Genomic DNA, 20,712 nt, shown 5'->3' on the forward strand with positions numbered 1-20,712 from the left:
TGTTATCTCCTGCAGATATAGTTTCAATATGCAGGCCTCTTACTCGAAATAAATACTGTTGGCTCTCCTCCAAGAGGAAGTAATTTTAACAGTTTGTGCCAATACTTGGAGCGGTTGTTGCAACATGTGGTGCATTTGTTACACAGCCAAACTGGGTTTGACCAACCAAAAGTGGATATTTTTAACCTCTGTCTAAAATTATCCAAACCATTTTAAGATAATTAATTATAATTATAATACTTAAAATTAATATATTTTAAATATAATCATACTTTGATTATCTAAGTTGAAATCAGATGTTGACATATTTCTAAAATATTAAATTTGACTTCTTTTCTTGGTGTGCATAGTATTTTGATGATACTATTGTGTTTATTACTCTGGTATGACATGTATTTATGCAGTAATTCTGCATGACATAGGTATTTATTTCATAATGTTGGTCATTATTCTTCACATGAAATAAAATAATAACCTTATTATGAAATCTGCCAGATAAAAACTACTGGAGATAAAAATCAAATGACATGTTATGTCATATAAGGCAAAATGCAGACACAGTGTGTGAAAAACTACATCCTATGCTTCAACTTATAGAAAAACGTTAAGCAGTAATAACTTAAAGTAAATATTTTATGTATTTTCTGCCAATTCTTCTTTACAGTGTTTATTCAGTTTATTGATGTTTGTGGACACTTGTTTGTGCACAGCTCTCTTCTCGGTCAGGTTGAGAATTGGACTTTGACTTTGATTCAGTGACTTCAAGGTGGCCAAAACAAGCACACACCATCACCCCTCCACCACTGTGAGTGATAGTTGGTATTAGCTTTTTGTGCTGATATGCTGTGTGTAGGCTTTTTCAAATATGTAACTATGCCAAAACATCTCCAGTACTTAATGTGCTTCATGTTTTCTCTCTTTTTTTTATAGATTAAGAATGGAGAAACCTACTGAATATAAACAGATGGACAATTCAACTCAAGAGGCTTCACCAACAGGTAGGATATCAATAGTTTGTCTGAGGAGTTGTCATTAACACGGAAACATGTATACACTGATCGATGAGAGCTCTTGTTGTTTTCAAAGAGAACTTGCTGGAAGGGCCACCTCACAATTTCTACCAATGAATCTTTTAAACTCCTTTAAGTCAGATACGCTTCAGGTTGTTAACCAGCAGTAATACTTCAGAGAGGAAAAGGGTTCTTGGATCTGATGAGACACTGTTTCTGTGTGTCGACGTTTTTTAATTCATTTAAAATGAATTTACGGCATAAAAACAAGAGATCTGAATACTTTCTTAATTGACTCACAGATTCCCAGTGAATTAAAGAAATGTTTTGGAAGGTCAACAATTGACTACAAGTTGTCAAATAATCTTATAATGTTGTTTTGTCATTCAGATGGTCCTCTAAAGTGTGAGTCAGAACTCAAATCTAAACTAAAGAGGGAGCTCCGGTGTGCGTTTGAGGCGAGCACCAAAGGAGAAAGCCCAACCATTCTGAATCTGATATACACAGATCTGTACATCATAGAGGGAGGGACTGCAGAGGTCACTGATGAACATGAGCTCAGACAGATTGAAATGGCATCCAGGAAATCAGACAGGCAAGAAAAAACAGTCAGACAAGACAAGATCTTTAAAGGCTCACCTGGAAGAGAAGAACCAATCAGAACAGTGCTGACAAAGGGAGTGGCTGGCATTGGGAAAACAGTCTTAACACAAAAATACACTCTTGACTGGGCTGAAGACAAAGCCAACCAGGACATCCAGTTCATATTTCTGTTCACTTTCAGAGAGCTGAATCTTTTGAAAGAGAAAACTTTCAGCTTGGTGGAACTTGTTCATCACTTCTTTACTGAAACCAAAGAATCAGGAATCTGCAGCTTTGAAGACTTCCAGGTTGTGTTCATCTTTGATGGTCTGGATGAGTGTCGACTTCCTCTGGACTTCAACAACACCAAGATCCTGACTGACCCTAGAGAGGCCACCTCAGTTCATTTGCTGCTGATAAACCTAGTTAAGGGCCATTTACTTCCCTCTGCCCATGTCTGGATAACCACACGACCTGCAGCAGCCAATCAGATCCCTGCTCAGTTTGTTGACATAGTGACAGAGATCAGGGGGTTCAATGACCGACAGAAGGATGAATATTTCTGGAAGAGATTCAGAGATGAGGAGCAGGCCAGTATTATAATTTCCCACATCTTGTTATCAGAAAACCTCCACATCATGTGCCGCATCCCAGTTTTCTGCTGGATCACTGCTACAGTTCTGGATTCTCTTACAATAAATAATGAGAGCAGTGATCTGCCTAAAAGCCTCACAGAGCTGTACATCCACTTCATGATGGTGCAAGTCCAATTGAAGAAGGTCAAGGATGAAGGATCGGAGACAGATCCACCCTGGAGTCCAGACAGCAGGAAGATGGTTGAGGCTCTGGGAAAACTGGCTTTTGATCAGCTACAGAAAAGAAATCTGATCTTCTATGAATCAGACCTGACAGAGTGTGGCATCGATATCAGTGCAGCCTCAGTGTACTCAGGAGTGTTCACACAGATCTTTATAGAGGAGAGAGGACTGTACCAGGACAAGGTGTTCTGCTTTGTCCATCTGAGTGTTCAGGAGTTTCTGGCTGCTCTTCATGTCCATCTGACCTTCATCAACTCCGGAGTAAATCTGCTGGAAGAAAAGAAATCTTGGTCATTTAAACTGTTTGGAATTAAACACAAGCAAAAAGTCTTCTACCAGTGTGCTGTAGACAAGGCCTTACAGAGTCCAAATGGACACCTGGACTTGTTTCTTCGTTTCCTCCTGGGTCTTTCACTTCAGACAAATCAGACTCTCCTACGAGGCCTGCTGACACAGACAGGAAGTAGCTCACAGACCAATCAGGAAACAGTTCAGTACATCAAGAAGAAGCTCAATGAGAACCTGTCCACAGAGAAAAGCCTCAACCTGTTTCACTGTTTGAATGAACTGAATGATTGTTCTCTAGTGGTTGAGATCCAGCAGTCCCTGAGTTCAGGAAGTCTCTCTACAGATGAACTGTCTCCTGCTCAGTGGTCAGCTCTAGTCTTCATCTTACTGTCATCAGAAAATTATCTGGATGTTTTTGACCTGAAGAAATACTCTGCTTCAGAGGAAGCTCTTCTGAGGCTGCTGCCTGTGGTCAAAGCCTCCAAAAAAGTCATGTAAGTGAGTGTGTGTTCATACCTTAAGTTTTAAAATAAATTTGAGTCAGTGATTTATTTTTTTCACTGGTGCATCACTGGTGTTGGCATCACTTTCTATCTTTGGCACAATTTGTATTCAGAAGTTAAATAATTAAAGTTAATTTGTTAACTGTTCTACGACAGTAAACCGTAACACTGCAGAGGTTAGGTTTCAGCATTTATTTGATACTATTGTGATAAACACACACACACACACACACACACACACACACACACACACACACACAGCGAGAGAGAGAGAGAGAGAGAGAGAGAGAGAGAGAGAGAAAATAGAAAACAAAAAGAAAACTGTTAAACCAGAAATTTAAACTGTTTTGAGAGTTTAGGTGCAGTTAGGCAACGTTCACTTCTTTGATGTAAGCTGGAGCTTCCAGAGGAAGCAAGAACCAAAGAAACATTCCATCTCCATACAGAAGTGCCCCACCCATGGCTGAACATCCTTTGCAGCTGCCATCAAACTGAATCATACTCCTTTGGTCATTCCATGTGAGATCTGAGTAACATCTCACTCAATGATTCATGACTGCCTCCAGCATCGCTGTTTCACTTTTTCCTCTATTTCTTCTTATCTGACAGGTTTTCTATTTTGTGAGAACTATAAATTTCACCGGCATGCTATATTTTTCTCAAGTCCATTCATCCCCTCCTTCCCTGTTTATGCTGCAGTTACAGTTGAATATCCTTTGAGTGTATAGGCTGTAGTCTCCCTGGAAAAATTACTTACACATTATCTCTCTTATTTGCCATGTCGTCTGCTATCATCCTTCCTCCACTCATCTTCTTTCAGTCCTGCCCCATGTGCTTCCTGCACATGCTGATTGTTATACTAATTTTTAAGTTACCAAACATTTAAAACACAGCAAACTTTCAGCACAACATTTTCATTCAGCTCACACAATGATTGCTAAACATTGCTCCTACCGTCACTTCTGCAAAAGCTCCTAAATGAATCACTAAATGAATAGGTGCATTGTTGCTTGTCTGAGCTACTTCAGTGTACGATTACCTCCATACATCATACATACTAAAATTTGGAAAGTCACAAATGGCACTACAGACCTGTCTAGTTGGATACTGGTCAACCTAGTACAATTAAATCTACCAGTTCCGCATTGGTTTTCATTCGTTTTTGCTAAGAAAATTTGAAGTGTTTCACATTTGTCCTCAGTATTTATTGTTTTGTTTTTCCATTTAATTGTGCAGATTCAACATTAAAGGTGATTTAATTAGATTTTTTTTTTCAGACTGAATGACTGTCAGCTCTCAGAGAAAAGCTGTGAAGCTCTGTCTTTAGTTTTCAGCTCCCAGTCCAACAGTGTGAGAGAGCTGGACCTGAGCAACAATGACCTGAAGGATTCAGGAGTGAAGCTGCTGTCTGTTGGAGTGAAAAATCCACGCTGTAAACTAGAAACTCTCAGGTCAGGCTTTAGACTTTTTCACCCACAACAATTTAAAAGCTGAGTTTTATCAGTGGATAAACTGCAAACTCATTTAGAACTCCATTATAAAAAAATCTTTGCCAAAATAAATATGTAGGTTCATCTGCTGTGGTGACCACTTGAGAGAGCAGCCAAAAGAAGCATATTAAGATATGATTTGTTAAAGGTATCTAAACCTGAAGGTTCCTTAGTATAACACTTTAGGACAAATTATTGTTAGTTACTTTCAGTCCAAAGTACCACATAGATTTTATTTGTACAATGCCTGTATATCTCTTGTTTGAAACTGCATTTCTAAAGGTCTGCTTCAAAGTATGTAGTTTGAAATTGGACAGCTGGCCCAGAGACACTGGCATGTTAAAGAGAATTCCTTCTCCCCACCATCACCAAGAGCTTTTCTCTGGGGCTCATCCAGTTGCTGGAGTTAACTTTCTAATATTGTTAGGCCTTACTTGAGAACTGTTGTCATCTATGAGGATTGTCATGTTCTAAATCAAGCTAAATTGAATTGGAGATTGAAAGGATGTATGACATTGTATGTGAAAAACAAACGCAAACCAATGAAAGCAAATCTTGAGTGAAGTATTCACAGATAGATTGTTGTTTTGTGTCTATAGTCTGTCGGGCTGCCTGATCACAGAGCAAGGCTGTACTTATCTGGCCTCAGCTCTGAGCTCCAATCCCTCCCATTTGAAAGAGCTGAACCTAAGCTACAATCATCCAGGTGACTCTGGCACGAGGATGCTTTCAGCATTACAGAATGATCCACAGTGGAGGCTGGAAGCTCTCAGGTATGGGGAAGAATGTCTAATAGAGCAGAAAGTGCTTCACTTATTTCCTGTTTCATGTGTGTGTGTGTTATGACTATTCATTGAAACTTGTCAAGTTTAGCAATAACAACAAATGTCAATGTGAGTTTGATTTATATTTCACACTTAAATGAATTTTAAATTAAGGTGCTTGCCATAGAATTAAAAAAAAAACTATGACCTTTTAAACTGTAGTTTAGATACACACACGTATTAATTGTAAGCCTGTGAGATTAAAAAGGGTTTTGAGATATTTGTAATAGACCTCAAGCCATTGGGCAGCTCGTTCCGATGGACAACATGTGGGGGACCAAATCAGTCACCAGTGGGGAGAGTTGTCACCTCCTATGGGCAAAATCTTGTGGACTCTTTGCTTCTCAACCTATTGGTGAAATACCCAGGACATTAACTGGTGAGACACATAGCTGATGGTTTTCAGCTCACTTTGGCCTGGGTTCAAGCTTGGTTAATTGATCCTCCTCGTGAATGGAGGTAACCATAATTGACTCCCGATCTGTGTTTGCTGGGGCACCAAGATATGGAAGCATAGGGTTGTCCAGATTGCAAGAGCCCTCTGCAGCCAGGGAGTCCAACAGAAGTTCATTCTCCTGGATGAACCTTCCAGTCTTACTGTTTTCTTGCTAAGTCAGTCCAGAAATCCTCTACTGTGAGCTAACAGGGACTAGTATGCATATTAGAACAATGTAATGTCCTTGTGTGTATGAACATACATTCTTCATACACACACTAAATGCATGTTCAGCATGCACATAGACTGTGCTTGTCTGACCCCCCTCTTCCTTTCAGGGTGGAGCCTGCTGGAGTCCAATGGTTGAGACCAGGTCTGAGGAAGTGTAAGTGTGTTTTTTAATATGATTAATGAACACAAAAAACACTGAAACATTTTCATCAGTCATTCATTTCTCTGATGTTAGTAGTTATCCAAGTGTCAATCAATGAACAGATGATGGATCAATAACTGCAGCTGGATTGTGTTTGTTCTCTCCATCAGATTCCTGTCAACTCACAATCGACACAAACACAGTACACACAAACCTCAAACTGTCTGACAACAACAGGAAGGTGGCACATGTGGAGGAGGTTCAATCATATCCTGATCATCCAGACAGATTTTACTTCTATCATCAGCTGCTCTGTAGAAATGATCTGACTGGTCGTTGTTACTGGGAGGTCAAGTGTAGAGGAACCGTTAATGTAGCAGTGATTTACAAAGCTGGAAGGATACAAGATGATTTTGAATATGTTTTTGGAGTTAATGACCAGTCCTGGAGTCTGCTCTTCTCTGATGATGCTCCTCGTTCTGTATGTCACAGTAAAAAAGAAATGTCCATCTCCTCCTCCTCCGTCTCTAACACTGTAGCAGTGTATGTGGACTGTCCTGCTGGCACTCTGTCCTTCTACAGAGTCTCCTCTGACACTCTGATCCACCTCCACACCTTCAACACCACATTCACTGAACCTCTTTATCCTGGATTTACACTCTGGTCTCCTGGTTCCTCAGTCAGTCTTTGTGAAGTTTAGCACACCTGGATATTCATCTGATTGGTGTAGTATATCAATCAGAAACATGTTTTCAGACACATGGATAAATTAAGTTTTAAACAATGACTCTTTGTCAACTTCTTTGTCTTTAGTCCTTTTAAGATGGAAGCTGGGATTATTTCATGAAGCAGATTTTGTTTTGTCCTTTTTTCACTCAAACCTTCACAGTGAATATTATTATGTAGCGTTTTTTATGAATCTGAGTCAAGAACCAGCTCCTCTGCATCTTAGACAAGCCTGAGCTCATTCATTGTTGTTGTTGTTGTCGTTGTTGTTTGCTATTTCTTTTTTTAAAAAAAATTCATTTTCAACTTCTCCACATATTATTACTGTTATTGAAGCAGGACAGGAATTAAGGGAGATTTTCACAATAAGAGGACATTTTGGGTTTTGTTTTTATTTTCTCCCAAATAATGACAACCAGCCTGTGTGGATGTTCCATGACTAAATAAACGGACATTCAACAATTCTAACTGAATTGAAGATATTCAGCACTCATGATCACTCATGTCTCTGCCATTCTATGAAAATTACTGCTTTTAAAAATAATCTAATGAAAGAAACAATAACTTCTAATATTAATCAGATAAATGTGAAAAGGTCTGATGTAACTAACATCTCATTTAACTCTTTATTGATGATCATTTCTTGCACTCTGTTAGTGGGAAGATGAATTACATGAAGTCAGTTTAATGAACGCAGATGACAGAACTGTTTTTCATTCTACTTTTTGTAATTGTACTGATACTGATACTAACAGTGATTCCTTGAAGTCACAATATTATCCTGCTAAAGTCTGTATTAGTAGATATTAAACATTTCTGGGAGTTAAATTAAATTGTTATCAGCTACCTAAATATGTAAAGAAGTGAAGTAGTTTATAAAGAAAAGCGTCTGGAGTTCTTTAAGTTACTTGAAGACGTTTCACCTCTCATTCGAGAAGCTTCTTCAGTTCTAAGGTCAAATGGTGGGGAGTCCCAGATTTAAACCTAGTGGGAGTATCCCCCCACAGAGGGACAAAAGGACCCCCTGATGATCCTCTAATCGCCTGAGCCAAGGTGTGAAACTGGGTGTGGGTCCCAATCAGCCAGAGTTTCGGGTGTGTTCATTGTGAAACCTGGCCCCACCTTATCATGCGAATTCCTGAGGTCAGATGGCCCAGGATGTGAGTGGGCGTTAAGGCGTCTGGGGAGGGAACTCAAAACTGGATTATAGATGGCAGAGAGTTGGTGTCGTAAACCACCACCTCTGTTTAAAGATGGTCGCTCACAGTGGCCATAGATGGCTTCTTTCACTCCTCTTTCAAACCATCTGTCCTCTCTGTCCAAAATGTGAACATTGGCATCCTCGAAAGACTGTCCTTTATCCTTAAGATGCAGATGGACTGCTGAGTCTTGTCCTGTGGAGGTGGCTCTTCTGTGTTGTGCCATGCGCTTGTGAAGTGGCTGTTTGGTCTCTCCAATGTAGAGGTCTGAGCATTCCTCGCTGCACTGTACAGCATACACCACATTGTTAAGTCTGTGTTTTGGCGTTTTGTCTTTCGGGTGAACCAGTTTTTGTCTGACCGTGTTGCTGGGTCTGAAATGCACTGGGATGTCATGCTTGGAGAAAACTCTCCTGAGTTTTTCTGATACACCGGCTACATAGGGGATGACTATGTTGTTGTTGTTGTTGCATTTGACCTTAGAACTGAAGAAGCTTCTCGGATGAGAGGTGAAACGTCTTCAAGTAACTTAAAGAAGTCCAGACGCTTTTCTTTGCAAGCTCCTTTGACTACGATGACCTGGATGACTGAGAACCTTCACAGACATATGAAGTAGTTTATGTTTGGAGCTGTGTGTTTCACTGTGTACATTGTGTTTCATTGTGTAATTACTTAAAGTTAAAGGTTGATTTTTAGTTTTTGACTTTAATAAAGACATGTTTAATTCTAGCCCTGCCTCTACCCTTTGTGCCTGTTAAGTTTCTTTGCTACAAACACACAAACACACAGAAACCATTGAAATTGAGTGGAAAAATTGTCTGACAGGTATATAAATGATGAAAATCAGTCAGCATGAGCCTGGCAGGAAGCTGGATGATGGACTGATATGAGGTGGAGAGACAGTGGTATGACATTATATTTATGTCAAGACTCACATGCTTGAAGAAAAATGTAATGGGTACAGATATTCATTGGCACTTATGTAATAACATTTTTCGTGCTCGTTTTACCCTCATGGACTCTGTTTTTAACAGTTTGGTCAGAAACATAAACAGCCTGCTGGAGGTCATTTTGAAGGATCTCAGAGTGTAACTTCTGTTCCTCTTTGCACAAAGGTCCAAGTACCAATCCTGCAGCTGGGTAAATGCCCTTCTACCACCCTGTCAGCTCTCCTAGTGTGTCCGGTATGTCCTATAGGCATCGTACAGGCATTTACACTAGGACAGCCTTAAGAGTGAATCCATCGCACTGGCTGAATAACTGGATAGTTGGTAAAGTACGTCAGTGGGTCATCCCCCTCATCTCCAGATTCTGATTCCAGTACAGAGGGCATGTGAGTGGGCTTCGGATGTTGCTCATTTAGAACTTTACAGAAAGCATTTCCTTCCTTTTAAAAGTTTCACTTCACGTTCCTGAACTTGGTGTCCCAGATGATTTTCTTCATGTGAAGCTCTGTGTTAAGGTAACGGAAGCCTGTAATGTTTTCCTTGCTAACATTATAGGTTTGAGAATCTTTTTGAAAGTGAAAATAATCAGATATTATCAAAATTATCAGATATCAGATAGGTTAACCTTAAAAATGTGTGTGTGTGTGTGTGTGTGTGTGTGTGTGTGTGTGTGTGTGTGTGTGTGTGTGTGTGTGTGTGTGTGTGTGTATTAGCAGTACTGAGTCCAGTTCTTAATGTAGCCTTCAGTATCTAATGTTGAAATTGCAGTGTGCATGGACATGTTGTGTTAAAATCACAAAAAAATCTGTGTATGAATTTTTGAATAGTTCAGGCTTGTAAATCATATGATACAAATTTGTGACCTCTATGAGGATTATTTCCCTCTATAGTTAATGTGCATCATCAAGCTATGTTCGGTGTATGTTTCCTTTTGATGAAATATCTCTGGAAACAAAAATTAAAGGTTCACAAAACAAACTAAAACAACAGGTTGCTTTTCTTTTGTTAGTTGAGTTTTAGTGAGTGAAAAGTCATTTTCTTATTAAGAAGAGAATCTGAGGCAGAGATCTGAGGTCATGTGTTTGTTTGTTTCTGTTTTTAACTGAACATTAATTGAATAAAACTTCCAGTCACAGTGAATCTGTGTGTCAGTGAAAGCATCGCGTGTGCTTCATGGCGCCATCTAGTGGACTGATAGTAGAAGTAGAGCAGCTGATGGCAGCTTCCTCTGCCTCACACTGCTGTCTGACTGCATTCAGCTGACACTGCTGGTTTTCTGGTTCATCTCAGTGTTTGGACAACATACAATGCAGAGGGAGAATTTCAGTTGATGTGCACATGAATGATTAGTGTTTCCTCTGCAGGTGAAGGTAGAAAGTGTGTGTGAGCTGATGTGGATGTGAATTCAGCAGCATGGATCAGTGTGAGGACAGAGAGGAGGGAGTCCCTCCCTCTAAAACCACTCTGTGTGGGGAACATGAGAGCCAGACCACAGCTCAGAGGTGAGATGACCATCTCTAACTGTCCATGACTCTTCTCCATGTCACAGCTCAGCACTCACATCACTCTTCATCATTATTCACAGGAACCAACCTGGACCTGAACCCAGCTGTGTGTCCTTAAAGAGTGACTGGTCAAAGAGTATTGGTGCTGATTTTAAAGGACAATGCTCTGCTGTGGAAAGGTAATCTATATCTGTATATATGTTTATTTTTTTCAGTAAACTTTCAAAAAGGGTTAATGCCAGATCAGCTTTTCACGTATCTATAATCAAATGTAGTATGAAGTCTTGAGTGAGGGTTTTTTTTTCCAGAAACATGGCATGGGAAGCATGTGAAAGCTTTATGATGTATGAGGTATTTGTCAATAAACCAAACTGAGATGAAGTCTTCAAACAGCTCTAGACTCTGTTGGTGGTTCTCAATGGCATCATCAGGACAACTAAACCTTTACTACCACAATGATATGACTCAGTGCTCATTTCCACACATCACTTCATGGACCTTTGGCTCAAGTCTCTGTGTGGGCAGATTTAATGTGAGCTGTCCTTATCACATTTTTTTAAATACATAAAGTGTGTATTTTCTTACCTGGTTCATCTTCTAAAAGTGTCAACACAAGAACTAGAGAAGAAATAGACATCAAGCCCCAAAGCAGCCTCACATTTTGACATGATAGCAAGATAAACAGGATACTTATGTGTCATCAAGGCCCAAGCACTGACATTGCAAAGGTCACACTGCATGTGCTCCGTTTATTAGTAGTATTTTTAGTATTTCTTCACGTCACTATGCAGGCTGCAAGTAGAGGTAACATGGGCCGCGAAATAGGGACACAGGCATTAGAGCCTCTTAATGCGCATTTTGTTTAGGTTTCCACCAGGGTGGAATTACCAAAAATAGAGAGAGCATAGCCTAATATATGAAACAGGAAAAGACCGCCGTGTAATCCATTTATTTCAACAAAGTAACGGTAACTGTAACAGAATACAATTACTCATATTTTGTATTTTAAATACGTAGCGGCGGTGCATGTATTCCGTTACTCCCCAACACTGGCCAATACTGATCGATAGTTAGAGTGCTAGGAATATTTAGGGGAGGTTGTCACAAGTTGATCACAACCACCCCAATAGTGGTCTAAATAAATTAATGATGAAAGTTAAAACTTTTCATTGCTCTGGTGGCATAATGACTCCCTAATGAAACAGGAAGTTTTTGTTAAGAAGTTAAGAAAGCTTTAAAAAATCATAACTTAAAACCTCTGTCATGATGAAGCTTTTGTGATAATTGGTCCTAATAGTGGAGATGCTAAATTGGGTTTACAGCACCACCTACAGAATCTCAATGAGGCATCTACGAAACTGTTTCATCTGCATATATGAAATTTGATAGCCTGATGTAATAGCTCAAGAAAAAAAAAACCCTTTTTGATCAATACTCTAAACTAGTGCAGTCAAAATTAACGCATTAACGCAGATTAAGCTGTCATCACGATTAACGCGATAAAAAAATTTAATGCTATTAACGCATCTGGAGTGTAGAATGCCTTAAAATCCCTGTAATTTTTCTGTCAACGCATTTCAGACAGTTTGCCCGCGTAGAGTTACCTTTGTACATGTGCAAATGGGCAGTTGATCTGGTAGTGACGGGCAGCTGAACCAATCAACTCAATATGGAAGATGATAAACACACACTGGCCCTCTCGATGGGAAATTTGAGTATTAAAAAAATAACCAGACGGAAGAGTCGACCAACATAAAGTATTATGCACATAGTGCTGGAAGGAATTATCTTTTCACCGAAGCACTTCCAGCTTAAAATATCCCTTTGACGCGAAGCATACCTTAGCTGGGGATGGTGCTTTTTTTGCTCATGGAAAATGAAATGCAATTAATATAGATTAAAAATGAATGAGATTTAATTGTGATTAATCAAAATTAATCCACAGTAACCCTGTGATAAATCTGATTAAAAACTGTGATTGTTTGAGAGCACTAATATATATTATATATATTATATATATATATATAATATATAATATATATTATATATTAGTGTATACTATTACTATATAGGTTTTTTAAAAAGTTGTATTTCACAGGAGAGAAACTGTGCTAAAAGACAGAAGAAAACTGTTTAAATTCTCTTTGAATTGCAGCATACATTCTTTGTGTTTATTCTCCATTTACTTCTTTATATTGCATAAATGTCAGTTACAAGCTTAAATATAAAGTTGAAAAAGTGTAATTGCAGCCAGGCTATTGATCAAGTAATTGTGATTAATCGCAATTAATTACAGAAAATTGTGAGATTAATTAGTTAATTTTAATTAGTTAATCTATTCACAGCTATTCTAAACATAACAGGAAGTCAGTCATTTTCAATCTAAGATGCAAGTTTTGGTTCAATTTTTGCCATTTTCTGGTCTTGTATTTATCAAACTTCTCCTCGAAATTGGAATGAATAAACAAGCCTAATCTAAAGGCTTTGGTGATGCTAAATTGTAAAGCTTTTGAGTTTTCAAAGAATCCGTCCACAACGGATTGTCAAACTTTGATCATTTGCCAGGGGAGATTAAACTGTCATATTTTAAATGTACTTTGTCCAGTCTATCCCAAATTTAACATATAAGATGGTATTCTGTTTCCAGAGACATCTACAAGCCAATATCAGCTAATGCTTAATGTTACTTCCAGGCACCGGGAAATCAATATTAACTGATAAAATCACATATGAAATTTAAAATTTTGGATCCAGACAATACACAGCAAAATAAGATATAGTTGGTTTTCTTATACACAATCTAATGGGCACAGTCAGTTTCATCGCTTCTTGTAGTTTTAATTTATTCCTGTTTTTTTTTGTGGAGAGCCATAACATGAGCCAAGTCTTCATGATTTCTCCACAGGGTGAACAAGGAGAGCTCAAAGGTTTCCACTGATCAGTCTGGCCAGCAGCATCACCACATAAAACTTAACTCAATATTTATGGTCAGTACATGTGCAAAAACTACTTTTGCTATTTTCTATTTTGTTCACAGTGATCTCTATGCTGCACCTTTTAGACTAGTGTAAGGACAGTGTGTCTAACATTGATCCAATTTTTGGCTCCGGGATTTCAGTATGATCAGGTGAATCATAGAGTATTCTGTTCCAGCTACTGGAGGAAAACATTATCACTTTTGTGAAGAATGAGCTGAAGACGATCCAAAGAGTTCTGGTTCCAGACTACATGGAACCATTTGAGCGTCAGAAAAAGGATGAGAACGTGTTTGGAGTGAATGAACAGCAGAGAAGCAGAGAACCCTTCCTAAAGATCGCACTACACTTCCTGAGGACAATGAAGCAGGAAGAGCTGGCTGACCAACTGCAGAGCAGTAAGAGTATTTCTCTAAAGATCTTATCTGCTGGAAAAATTAGAAATTTTCTAATAGTTCAAGAGAATAATTCCCTAGTGTAGTGTTTTATACATTTACTTAGTAAGTGAAAGGTTGCAGGTTGGATTCTGGAAGCTGAAGACACAAATGAAGCTTGTGCATAAGTTCAGTAATGACACATCTGTCTACTACCCAGGTGTTTGATGGCTAGTATATTCATCACTTCCTCTTTGCTGTACAATAACTTAAGTTATTTCTTATGTGTTTTCAGAAATGTCTGCTCCAATTTGTACACATGATCTTAAAACTTTGCTGAAGAAGAAGTTCCAGTGTGTATTTGAGGGGATCGCTAAAGCAGGAAACCCAACCCGTCTAAATCAGATCTACACAGAGCTCTACATCACAGAGGGAGGGACCGCAGAGGTCAATGATGAACATGAGGTTAGACAGATTGAAACAGCATCCAGGAAACCAGACAGACCAGAAAGAACAATCAAACATGGAGAATTCTTTAATGCCTCAAGTGGAAGAGATCAAACAAACAGAATAGTGCTGACAAAGGGAGTGGCTGGCATTGGGAAAACAATTTTAACTCAGAAAATCATTCTGGACTGGACTGAAGACAAAGCGAACCAGGACATCCAGTTTATATTTCCATTCACTTTCAGAGAGCTGAATGTGTTGAAAGATAAAAAATTCAGCTTGGTGGAACTTGTTCATCACTTTATAACCACAACTAAAGACTCAGGAATCTGCAGATTTGAAGACTTCCAGGTTATGTTCATTCTTGATGGTCTGGATGAGTGTCGACTTCCTCTGGATTTCAACAACAATATGATTCTGACTGATGTTGCAGTGTCCACATCAGTGGATGTCCTGCTCACAAATCTCATCAGAGGGAACCTGCTTCCCTCTGCTCATCTCTGGATAACAACACGACCTGCAGCAGCCAATCAGATCCCTCCTCAGTGTGTTGACATGGTGACGGAGATCAGAGGGTTCACTGACCCACAGAAGGAGGAGTACTTCAGGAAGAGATTCAGAGATGAGAAGCAGGGAAGCAGGATCATCTCTCACATCAAGACATCACGAAGCCTCCACATCATGTGCCACATCCCAGTCTTCTGCTGGATCACTGCTACAGTACTGGAGGAAATGTTGAGAACCACAGAGGTGAGAAAGCTACCCAACACCCTGACTGAGATGTACATCCACTTCCTGGTGGTTCAGGCCAAAGTGAAGAAGGTCAAGTATGATGAAGGAGCTGAGACAGATCCACACTGGAGTCCAGAGAGCAGGAAGATGGTTGAGTCTCTGGGAAAACTGGCTTTTCATCAGCTGCAGAAAGGAAACCTGATCTTCTATGAATCAGACCTGACAGAGTGTGGCATCGATATCAGAGCAGCCTCAGTGTACTCAGGAGTGTTCACACAGATCTTTAAAGAGGAGAGAGGACTGTACCAGGACAAGGTGTTCTGCTTTGTCCATCTGAGTGTTCAGGAGTTTCTGGCTGCTCTTCATGTCAGTCTGACCTTCATCAACTCTGATGTCAATTTGCTGGAAGAAGCACAAACAATCTCCAGTAGGTCTGATAAAACACATTTCTACCAGAGTGCTGTGGATAAGGCCTTAGAGAGTCCAAATGGACACCTGGACTTGTTCCTCCGATTCCTCATGGGTCTTTCAATGCCGACCAATCAGACCCTCCTACGAGGCCTGCTGACAACGACCGAAAGAAGTTCACAGACCAATCAGACTCTACTAGCATCCCTGCTTACACGGCTTAGAAGTAGTTCACAGTTCAACCAGAAAACATATATCAAGAAAAAACTCAATGAGAATCTATCTACAGAGAAAAGCATCAACCTGTTCCACTGTCTTAATGAACTGAATGATCGTTCTCTAGTGGAGGAAATCAAACAGTCCCTGAGTTCAGGAAGTATCTCCACTGATAAACTGTCTCCTGCTCAGTGGTCAGCTCTGGTTTTCATCTTACTGTCATCCAAAAAAGATATGGATGTGTTTGACCTGAAGAAATACTCTGATTCAGAGGAGGCTCTTCTGCAGCTGCTGCCAGTGGTCAAAGCCTCCAAAAACGCTCTGTAAGTTATCATGAAATCATCAATTATTTTTAAACACATGCCTGTCTTTAACAGAACACAAAATTGTATTTGTTATTATCAGGTTTGCTTATAAATTCCCTGAAAAGCCTTCAGTTGATCCAAAATGCAGTAGGGGTACTAACAGGGACTAGAAAGAGAGAGCATGTTTCTCCGATATTGGAGTCTCTTCATTGGCTCTCTGGTGAATCCAGAATCAAATTTAAAATCTTTATAATCACATACAAGGTCTTGTATAATTAAGGCCCATCTCTTAATAGTACCATATCACCCCATTAGAGCTCTTTGCTCTCAGACTGCAGGCTTACTTGTGTAAAAAGTGTTTAAAAGTAAAATGGGAGGCAGAGCCTTTAGATTTCAGGCCCCTCTTCTGTGGAACCAGCTAACAGTTTGGTTTAAGGTTTAAGACTTTCCTTTTTGACAAAGGATATAATTAGGGCTGGATCACGTGACCCTGAGTCCTCCCTTAGTTACACTGCAATAGGTCTAGGCTGGCAGGGGATTCCCATGATGCACTGAGTGTTTCTCCTTCTTTCAACCCTTTTCACGTACCATGTGTTTATACACCACTCTGCATTTAATAATTTGTTATTATCAATCTCTAGCTGGTTCTCCCTGAGGTTTCTTCCTGTTAAAAGGGATTTTTTCCTTTTAAAAAAAAAACATAGAAAAGAGGAAGTTTTTCCTTACCACTCTCGTTAAAATGAGCATTTTAACGAGAAAGCATCAGACAGTCATATCGTTAGCTTCATAGCATAATTGCCTAAGTCATTTGACTAAGTCAATGACTTAGGCACTTATGCTATGAAGCTAACGATATGATTGTTGGGGTTTTCTCTGTTTTATCCGTGTTATTGTAGGGTCTTCGCCTTATAATATAAAAGTAGCAATTGCTGTTGTGATTTGCTGTTATATAAATAAAGCTGAATTGAACTGCAATGACTTGGTCTATTTTATTATTGTTGTCTCTTCAGGCTCAGTAGCTGCAATCTGTCACATAGAAGCTGTGAAGCTCTATCCTCTTCTCTAAAATTAGAAGACTGTGGACTGAGATCTCTAGACATGGGTAACAATAAACTGCAGGATTCAGGATTGAAGCTGCTGTTGGCTGGATTGGAAATTCCATACTGTAAACTGGAAACACTCAGGTCAGATCATATTTGTCAGATCTATGTGCCTATCAGCCAAATGTTTGAATTTCCCTTCCATAAATAATAATTTCGATTTTACAATGGCATATTTAGATTCACATATTTTGTTTTTTACATGTGCATGCAAGAGGGATGATAATGTCCATAGATTATGTATTTTCAAGAATTCAGGTAAGACGGTTTATGTTTGTTTTCTTTTTCATTACTCTCCAATCAGATTGAGCAACTGTAACCTCTCAAAGAGAAGCTGTGAAATTCTGTCCTCAGTTCTCAGCGCTTCATACTCTATTCTGAGAGAGCTGGACCTGAGTGACAATGACCTTAAGGACTCTGGAATGACCATATTGTCTTCTGGACTGGATAATCCACACTGTAAACTGGAAACACTCAGGTCAGCGATTTTAAAATGTACAACTTCTCATGGTTACCCTGTCCTCCAGGTACAGCCCCCTCCTCTCTTTCTCTCTCTTCCTTATTGCTCTAACTTTTCTCTACCCTGCCTGTGTGAGTGTGAATATGAGTGGTATCAACCAATGTTTTTCAGTGGCAGGCATGTTTCCTGGAGTCCTCTGGCAGACACTTTTCTCCTATCTACAGATTAGCTCCGTACTTAAACTGTTTAGACTACTCTGAATCAACTGGAACCAACTCTAAGCCAGCCGAACCCACTCTTACCAACTCCTGTTGGATTGTTCTCTGGATTCAATTCCCCTGAGTTCAGTCAGTACTTCTTGAGGATAGGAAGAGAGACTGAAGAGCTGTTCTGGTTTGTAGCTTGTCCCTTGCACACTGAGAAGTGTCCTAAATATTCTGGAAACTGCCTTCTCACCAAATCAAACTGACCTCTTTTATCTAAGTACCATTTGCTTTCAGACCTACTAAATGAACTAGTTAATACTGATCAGTTCTCTGGCTCATAGCAACTCACTGCTCGAGTACAGCAGAATCCAGGTCAGTTAAGTAGCAGAGGGGGTTGTTAATCAATTTCAGCTGCTTTGCTATAAATGAGCTTAACAAATTGGAACCTACAAAGTGTGCATGAGAAGCCCGATTGGTATTTGTAGATTGGGCAAGTTCTCCCTATGCAAGTGTAAAATACATGAAAGGGGTCTGTAGAAATGACAGAGAACATTATGCATGTAACATCATTCAGCATGATCATTTTGGTGGTGTGTCAGTGATATCTCACTGAGGGATCCAAGGACCTCTACAAGCAAGACACCATGACTTGCACTGGGTATCAGAATGAACCCACTTGGACCCACTGTCAGACACTACACTAGGTTCTCTTGGTGTATGGTCTAAATCCAATAAACCACCTCTGGGAAATTATGTTTTGGTCCTCCGACGTCACTAGGTTACACCTCAAACTGACCAGGAGCTCAGTGACACCCTTGTCCAGATCTGGGAGGAGATCCCCCTGAACAAATATCTAAAACCTGATATTGTCAGACATGCTCTCAAACGCACACTACAGAGTACCATTTTGAGTTACTGCAATGAAATTTCAACAAAATGGACTAGCATGTTGCTTTTTTTTAGTAGATTTTTGGGGTTTTCTTGGAATTCAGTTCTCCTTAGATTGATCATTTTCGTGACCATCAAATGATCTGGCTCTTGGTGGCGTTAGATTTTAGATCAAAGTGACTTTGTTTCTCCTAACAGTGCCATATAAAGAATACACTTTGTATTTAGCTGCCATGCTGTTTTCTAACAGTATCTGTCACATGTTGTTTTTTCAGGCTGACAGGATGCCTGATCACAAAATGTGGTTGTACCTCTCTGGTATCAGCTGTGAAGGCCAACCACTCCCATCTGAGAGAGCTTGACTTGACTTACAATCATCCAGAAGAGGCAGGAGTAAAACTATTAGAGCAGCTAAGACTGGAAATTCTCAGGTAGGGAGAGGCCTCTTGATTCATTTAATCAGTAATAAAATATACCAAAATGTCAGGTTGAAATGATTACTTATGATTACTTATGCAATATCTAAACTTATTTGACTAGGTTATATATATTTTTTAAAAGTAATAAAAGCAAAAAAAAAAAACATAACGGTCTGATTGAAGATACTTACATGACAACCACAGGAAGGGACTTTAGACACATTTTCTTTAAATGTGTCAAAATGTTTGACTGTTCCAAAGGAGAAAATGAACCTCAGTTTGATTTAAATGAACTAAATAATGCACTTTAAAAATTTAAAATAAAAACTTAACAATATGTGTATGAGAGCAATGTAATGTCCATGTGTGCATGCTGAAAGAGACTGTGCTGGTCTGACCCCCCTCCTCCTTTCAGGGTGGAGCCTGCTGGAGTCCGATGGTTGAGACCGGGTCTGAGGAAGTGTAAGTGTGTTTTTAATGTGATTCATGAAAACAAAGCGGCACACATTCAACCATGTTCAAACTCTCACATGACATCTCTAATGTCAGGAGTCATCATCAAAGTGTCAATGAACACATGACAGATCAATAACTGCAGCTGGATGTGTTTGTTCTCGCCGTCAGATTCCTGTCAACTCGAAATCGACACAAACACAGTGCACACAAACCTCAAACTGTCTGAAGACAACAGGAAGGTGACACGTGTGGTGGAAGGTCAGCCATATCCTGATCATCCTGACAGATTTGATTATTGGCCTCAGCTACTGTGCAGAGATGGTCTGACTGGTCGTTGTTACTGGGAGGTTGAGTGTAGAGGAGGAGTTAACATATCAGTAAGTTACAGAGCAATCAACAGGAGAGGAGACAGAGAACACTGTGTGTTTGGAGAGAATGATCAGTCCTGGAGTCTGAGCTGTTCAGATGATGGTTGTTATTTTGTCTGGCACAATAATAAAAAAACATCCATCTCCTCCTCCTCGTCCTCCTCTGTCTCTAACAGAGTAGCAGTGTATGTGGACTGTCCTGCTGGCACTCTGTCCTTCTACAGAGTCTCCTCTGACACTCTGATCCACCTCCACACCTTCAACACCACATTCACTGAACCTCTTTATCCTGGATTTACAGTCTTGTTTCCTACTTCCTCAGTGAATTTGTGTACAGTTTAGGATGAGGTAGGGGTATTCAATTCAAATTAAACATCCAGCAAGAGAAAATACAGCAAGAAAAGTCCAGAATATCATAAAATTCCACATTCATTATAATTTAGTGCAATATATTTTAATGTAGCACAACAGTTAGATCAAAGTCTGTGTATAGTTAATAACTGGCTGTCAAGTAAAAGAAATACAGTACAATTCAACAGAATTTAATTTTCACAATGACCTGGAGGGTACTCCACCGATAAAAGATTAATAAACTGCTCTTTCCTTTCCTTGTAAACATCTTCCCCTTCAGTCCTTTAAAGATGGAAGCTACGATTA

At 39.5% G+C, this 20,712-nt stretch overlaps 2 protein-coding genes across 4 annotated transcripts; both read left to right on the top strand.

The window, feature by feature from the left end:
* The first annotated feature begins 937 nt into the window (after nucleotides 1–937).
* Nucleotides 938–7,024, top strand: LOC146607988 (protein NLRC3-like). The gene is made up of 6 exons (XM_085348494.1): nucleotides 938–998; nucleotides 1,401–3,192; nucleotides 4,479–4,652; nucleotides 5,291–5,464; nucleotides 6,290–6,336; nucleotides 6,495–7,024. The coding sequence occupies exons 1-6, from the start codon at nucleotides 938–940 to the stop codon at nucleotides 7,022–7,024; spliced, it is 2,778 nt and encodes a 925-aa protein (XP_085204620.1).
* Nucleotides 7,025–10,578: 3,554 nt separating this feature from the next.
* LOC146607989 (protein NLRC3-like) lies at nucleotides 10,579–20,397 on the top strand. Of its 3 annotated transcripts, XM_085348487.1 has the most exons (10): nucleotides 10,579–10,698; nucleotides 10,782–10,880; nucleotides 13,607–13,688; nucleotides 13,855–14,074; nucleotides 14,346–15,838; nucleotides 15,884–16,176; nucleotides 17,563–17,736; nucleotides 19,088–19,243; nucleotides 19,647–19,693; nucleotides 19,856–20,397. In XM_085348487.1, the coding sequence occupies exons 1-10, from the start codon at nucleotides 10,610–10,612 to the stop codon at nucleotides 20,395–20,397; spliced, it is 3,195 nt and encodes a 1,064-aa protein (XP_085204613.1). In that variant the 5' UTR covers nucleotides 10,579–10,609. The 3 variants fall into 3 exon arrangements, with proteins under 3 accessions (XP_085204613.1, XP_085204616.1, XP_085204614.1); XM_085348490.1 differs by lacking the exons at nucleotides 10,579–10,698; nucleotides 10,782–10,880; nucleotides 13,607–13,688 and having other exon boundaries at nucleotides 14,023–14,080; nucleotides 14,346–15,840; nucleotides 15,889–16,176; XM_085348488.1 differs by lacking the exons at nucleotides 10,579–10,698; nucleotides 10,782–10,880; nucleotides 13,607–13,688 and adding an exon at nucleotides 17,169–17,342 and having other exon boundaries at nucleotides 14,023–14,074; nucleotides 14,346–16,176.
* The last annotated feature ends 315 nt before the right edge of the window (nucleotides 20,398–20,712 follow it).

The sequence above is a fragment of the Diplotaxodon limnothrissa genome, linkage group LG23 (assembly GCF_057381915.1).
Source record: "Diplotaxodon limnothrissa isolate DT_005_m linkage group LG23, D_limnothrissa_male_GT1.1, whole genome shotgun sequence".
Taxonomy (NCBI): Eukaryota; Metazoa; Chordata; class Actinopteri; order Cichliformes; family Cichlidae; genus Diplotaxodon; species Diplotaxodon limnothrissa.

What these genes read in the sequence shown, in the direction of transcription:
- LOC146607989 (XM_085348487.1), top strand. Translation starts at nt 10,610, where the DNA reads ATGGATCAGTGTGAGGACAGAGAGGAGGGAGTCCCTCCCTCTAAAACC. An exon ending in CAATGCTCTGCTGTGGAAAG is followed by an intron (nt 10,881 to 13,606) that starts GTAATCTATATC and finishes ATTTCTCCACAG; the next exon opens with GGTGAACAAGGAGAGCTCAA. An exon ending in CTAAGACTGGAAATTCTCAG is followed by an intron (nt 19,244 to 19,646) that starts GTAGGGAGAGGC and finishes TCCTCCTTTCAG; the next exon opens with GGTGGAGCCTGCTGGAGTCC.
- LOC146607988 (XM_085348494.1), top strand. Translation starts at nt 938, where the DNA reads ATGGAGAAACCTACTGAATATAAACAGATGGACAATTCAACTCAAGAG. An exon ending in TCAAGAGGCTTCACCAACAG is followed by an intron (nt 999 to 1,400) that starts GTAGGATATCAA and finishes TTTGTCATTCAG; the next exon opens with ATGGTCCTCTAAAGTGTGAG. An exon ending in AAAGCCTCCAAAAAAGTCAT is followed by an intron (nt 3,193 to 4,478) that starts GTAAGTGAGTGT and finishes TTTTTTTTTCAG; the next exon opens with ACTGAATGACTGTCAGCTCT.